Below are 511 nucleotides of genomic sequence, written 5' to 3' on the forward strand. Positions count from 1 at the left end.
AGGAGTCTCTTCCCTCAGGAAAGGTGGGATGGGAATGATCTCTCAGGAAATGTGGGATAGGGAGGAGTCTCTTCCCTCAGGAAAGGTGGGATAGGGAGGGAATGATCTCTCAGGAAATGTGGGATGGGGTGGAGTCTCTTCCCTCAAAAAAAAGCGGGATAAGGAGCAGCCAATCCCTCTGGGAACGCCGAGACATTCCCATGGGGGGGCGGGACATTCCCGTGGGATCACCCCTTCTCCACCCCCTTCCCAGGTCCCACCCAGAGGCCGAAGCTGAACCTGAAGCCCCGGAGCGCTCCCAAGGAAGAGGAAAACTCGGGAATCGCCGCCCAGTCCTCCCGCGCCGCCTCCATCTTCGGGGGGGCCAAACCCGTGGACACGGCGGCCAGGGAGAGGGAGGTGGAGGAGAGGCTCCAGAAGGAGCAGGAGAAGCTCCAGAGGCAGCTGGAGGACGACAAGAGGATGGACAGGAGACCCCGGGAAAGGTGGGAATGATCCCAGGATGGGGTGG

The 511-nt window shown here is 61.1% G+C and overlaps 1 protein-coding gene across 1 annotated transcript in view; it reads left to right on the forward strand.

Annotated features, from left to right (window-relative positions):
* The window catches only part of EIF4B (eukaryotic translation initiation factor 4B), a gene marked incomplete at its 3' end in the record, with an annotated part of 91,943 nt that overhangs the window by 88,613 nt on the left and 2,819 nt on the right, over positions 1-511 (forward strand). Inside the window, 1 exon segment of the mRNA XM_017806062.1 lies at positions 164-485. Within this exon segment, the coding sequence (XP_017661551.1) occupies positions 164-485 (322 nt within the window).

The sequence above is a fragment of the Lepidothrix coronata genome, unplaced genomic scaffold (genome assembly GCF_001604755.1).
Source record: "Lepidothrix coronata isolate B3197 unplaced genomic scaffold, Lepidothrix_coronata-1.0 Scaffold14, whole genome shotgun sequence".
In the NCBI taxonomy this organism is placed as follows: Eukaryota; Metazoa; Chordata; class Aves; order Passeriformes; family Pipridae; genus Lepidothrix; species Lepidothrix coronata.